At 42.5% G+C, this 4,702-nt stretch overlaps 1 protein-coding gene across 1 annotated transcript in view; it reads left to right on the top strand.

The window, feature by feature from the left end:
* Nucleotides 1–1,067: 1,067 nt before the first annotated feature.
* The window catches only part of clec19a (C-type lectin domain containing 19A), a gene marked incomplete at both ends in the record, with an annotated part of 5,118 nt that continues 1,483 nt past the window's right edge, over nucleotides 1,068–4,702 (top strand). Inside the window, 4 exons of the mRNA XM_083676428.1 lie at nucleotides 1,068–1,155; nucleotides 1,965–2,142; nucleotides 2,640–2,733; nucleotides 3,344–3,476. Coding sequence (XP_083532554.1) covers nucleotides 1,068–1,155; nucleotides 1,965–2,142; nucleotides 2,640–2,733; nucleotides 3,344–3,476 — 493 coding nt within the window. The remainder of the gene's footprint in view (nucleotides 1,156–1,964; nucleotides 2,143–2,639; nucleotides 2,734–3,343; nucleotides 3,477–4,702) is intronic.

The following is a 4,702-nucleotide window of genomic DNA, read 5'->3' as shown; positions in this document are numbered from 1 at the left end:
TCAGACATGCTAATTTATGGCTATGATTCACTTACTTAAATGTATTTGTTGTAAGTCGCTTTGGATAAAGGCATCTGCTAAATATCAAAAATGTAAATGTAAATATAATGGATTGAAGTCTGTCCTTGTCCATAGACTCCTTTGGTAAGGAACCATATATGTGATTTTGGAATTTGGGTGAACTATCCCTTTAAGTCAACTAGGACTTTTGGACACTAGAGATGCATGGGAATATGCACATACCCATGTGCACTTGATAGAAGTTTCAAGCGATTCAAGTAATTTCAAGTGCTAGTCTTCCCCTTTTCAGTGCTGGGATTAATTTGACCTCCTAAAAGTTAAATGCCTTCTAATGAAAAAACATCACAAATGTATCACTACTCTGAATGAAAGGAGGTTGATGTAAGGGATGGTGGTTTAAATCGACATCTGGATGTTGAAACCAGGGCAGCAACAGCTATGTTGTGATGATGAGAGAATACTTTTGGCAAGTTTTCCACTTCAGTTGTCCTGTATGTGTTTTTAGATAATGTGTTTGTATTCAGTATAAATGTTCATCTTCTCTTTCATTAAACTCATGCCTGTGGAGAATTGGGCATGTGGATATGGGTGTGGGTCTCTCTCTCCTCCTTTCTCTCTCTCTCTCTGTTTATCTGTCTCTCTCTGTCTCTCTCTCTTAACTGTGGAGCAAGTCTGATCGAGGGGGAAGAGTCCGGCAAAATAAGGGGCTGAACAATAACTCTCTCTTTTCCTCTCTCTCTCCTTCTCTCTCTCTCTCTCTCTCTCTCTCTCACACACACACACACAGACACAGACACACACCACACACTCACACACATACACATACACACAGACACACCATCTAATCTCTCTGAGCTGCAATCACACACACACACACACACACACACACACACACACACACACACACACACACACACACACACACACACACACACACACACACACACACACACAGTCACACTCCTTTCCCCACACACTCACGCACACACACACACCCAGGCTGTGGATCTCTCTCTCTCTCTCCGTGTCTCTCTCTGTGGTAGAAGATGCTCTGTTGGGAGTTGAGCTTGGCCCTGGTTCTCTGGGCTCTCCCAGTGAGGAGTATACCATCCACCAACATCAAGATTACACACGGTGAGTCAAAGATACTACTGGTCAATTGTTTTTACTTCTTAGCTTAGCTCACTTCTTCAAGGCATTTTTTGGGGGGACTTATTTTGGTGAAAGAGTAGGAATTTGGCTGGCTGCATTTTGAAGGATTGTCGTTTCTAATTCAGGTGGAAGTTTTGTAGGGAAAATCTGGAGTGCATTAGAAAGCTACTGGGCTTGATTCTTTGCATTTTTACGATAATGCTCTGCTCTAGCAGTTTCAGACATGCGGTGCATCTTTTAGGGTTTTAGGGTTTTTAAGGAGAGTATGGCTCGAGTTAAGAGATGTGAGAAAAGTGTAGCCACTTTTAAGACTTCTGTGAGTTTGGAGAAATTAGACACATAGACAGTCTGCTTTGCATTATGAAAAAAATTATGAAATATTCAGAATACACCAAATGCTGAATAGTAGTTACAGAATATTAGTTAGAGTGACTTTAGCAACCTGCCAAGGTCCTTAATCATAACTGATCAAGAGCAAACTGTACATTTGTATATATTAAAGCTACAGTATAATGATTAAACCTCTGTGCTATTGAATATGATTTTGTTAAACTGATAGTTTGTGCAATAGCTCAATATCCCTTCATTGTCTGCTTTTCCACTTCATCTCCTCTTTTCATTCTCCCTCTGACCGATTTCCTTCTTAACCCTCTTAACTCTCTTTTCCTAACCTTTTCTCCCATTTCCCTCTTTCCCCTTTCCCCTTTTTTCCTATTTAACGCATGTCCCCCCCCTCCCCCCCCACCACCACCACTCTCCCCCTCTCTCCTTCTCACCCTATCACTCCTCAGCTCTCCCCCTGCAGCTCCCTGACCAAGCTCCCCCTGCGTCCTGCCCCCTGTTCTGGACAGAGTTTGAGGGCCACTGCTACCGCTTCTTTCCCCTGAACCGCACCTGGGCCGAGGCTGACCTGTACTGCGCTGAGTTCTCCAACGGCCTCAAGTCAGCAAAACTCACCTCCATACACAGGTAAGACACGTAGACACAGACACACATACACACATACACACACACACACACACACACACACACACACACACACACACACACACAGTCACACATCTCCCACTCCACTCAGCTCTTATGTTACATAATTACATATTACATATTACTGCATGCATGACTCTACTTGCTGGTTTTGGTTTCTAACTGCCACTTAAATGATCAACTGATCATGTTACTGACATACTTGAGAGTACCCACACCTGGTTTCCCAGGTAGAAGTCAATCCCTTAGTTCAAAGGCAAGGACAAAATATCAGCCTGTACTTGAAAGGCATAGATGTCCCTTAAAGCAGAACTAGCCCCTTATCATGCTTTAAAAGCCTACTGAGACTGTGTGTCTGTGTGTCTGTGTGTGTGTGTGTGTGTGTGTGTGCGCGTGTGTGTGCGTGTGTGTGCGTGTGTGTGTGTGTGTGTGTGTGTGTGTGTGTGTGTGTGTGTGTGTGCGTGATATGTCATCCTCAGCTGGGAGGAGAATGTGTTTGTGTATGACCTGGTCAACAGTCGCATCCCAGGGATCCCCACCGACATATGGATAGGCCTTCACGACAGGAGACAGGTAAGCACACACACACACACACACACACACACACACACACACACACACACACACACACACACACACACACGCACACACTGAAATCCAAAGTCGATAATGACTACTCTTTCCTCATATGAATCACACACAGGCTGGTAAAGTCATCCTAAAGGCCTCCCAGGCCCAATAAAACATCTCTGTAGAGAGGTCAGGTAACAGCCATGTGGACTCTGAGGCTAAGGCTTAATTAAGACCAACCCTGCTTAAGTAAGTTACAGCTCTGGAGCGATGGAGACTCTTTGTAGTTTTTTTTGTCATCTTTGTAGTGGATTTATGAGGGGTTCTTCAAGTAGCCTTTAAGATCTAGATGATAGAGATATCTATGTTGGCCTTATCTCAATAGGCAAGAGCTCAGCAGACAGGGGCCTCTTTTCTCCACTGGTGTCCGTTAGCATAGATATAGAATGAGTAGAGCTGACATCATTGCATGGTTGTTGATGAGCCAGATAGGTAGGGGGGTCAAATGTGAAGAAGTGTTCTACTATACTGTAGAGATATATTTAGATTATGATTCAAATTATTGCAGGTTGCAGGTTGTTATTGCAGGTTGCACAACTATGTTTGTCCACAGGAGGGCAGTCTAGAGTGGACGGATGGGAGTCACTATGAATACAGCTACTGGGACGGCAACCAACCAGATGACGGCATCCACCGTATCCCTGAAGAGGAGGACTGTGTGGAGATCTGGTACAGACAGAACAGCGGTGAGATAGACACACACATTTAATATTGCAAGTATTCATCAAATATCTTGTTTTTGATTACCACAAATCATTATTTTCATGTTTCCTTTCTTACTTTATGAACAAAAATAGTTTTGTATTACTACATCAAGTTTACACACATGGGTAAAAAATGACCCATGAATGCAAGTGTGATTTAAAAAAAAATAAAGACATACTATAATAATAATTTTGTTAAAATAATTATTTTAGCAGTGATTTGGACCAAACAATAATACATTTAATATTTGAAATATGTTTATTTGTCACTTTGTCACACAGAACATACACATATCACTCATAACCAATAACACTGATATTGAACTGTAGTGTAACTGTGGTGAACTGTAGTGAACTCTGGTGAATGTGACCATTTAAAAAAAATAAATAAAAAAAAAGTGACTAAAAATGTGTAAATGTGACCAAATAAAAAGAAAAGAAAACTGATTAAATAAAATCACATGGGTACTGCGCAAATTGCCATCTCAGTGCTTACATGCCTCACAAATGTCACAAATGACAACTACAGGAACACCAGCTGCTGACTTTTTTGCTTATAAATAAATAAATTTCTCACAACGGTAATTAAAAATAAAATACACACTATGAAAGATTGGAAAAATGATCTAGGTATTGCGCTAGAACTTCAAGAGTATATTCACTTCTGTATTCTATATTCACCTGTCTGTCTGATTCCACTGCACAACTGACGATATATTCTCCAAGGTTCCTCTGAACCTCCTCTCCTGGCTGTCTCCCTGTGTAGACCATTCTGTCTATCGCATAAGGGACCCTCGCATCGCACATCCAGAAGATTTTTATTCCGTATTTTGCTGGGCATGTATTGCAAGAGCTTGCACCTGCCCCGGAATGCCACAAGCTGCTCATCTATGGTGTCACAGTCACTGGGGATGAACCGTCTTCTGCAATTGGCCAGGAAACAGTCCCACACTTACCTGAATGTCGCCATGTGGTCTGTTTCTAGTCGCAAAGCCCTGGTCCTCTTGTCATCAATCCGTATGAAGCTGCGGATATCCTTATATCTCCTGAGCCCCATGGTAGCCTGATCCAGAAACAGCTCCCGCAAGGCCACATCCCAGCTCTTGTCCCCCCCTGCAAGGAAGGTCAAACCAGTAAAAGCTATGAATTCCTCTTTGTCGATGCTCCTCCACTCTTTCCCCTTTTCTGCTGCTGCTCTTCGTCCCTCT

The sequence above is a fragment of the Argentina silus genome, assembly GCF_951799395.1.
Source record: "Argentina silus genome assembly, chromosome: 9".
NCBI lineage: Eukaryota > Metazoa > Chordata > Actinopteri > Argentiniformes > Argentinidae > Argentina > Argentina silus.
Note: the sequence above shows the minus strand (reverse complement) of the source record. Positions and strands in the feature narration are given on the sequence as shown.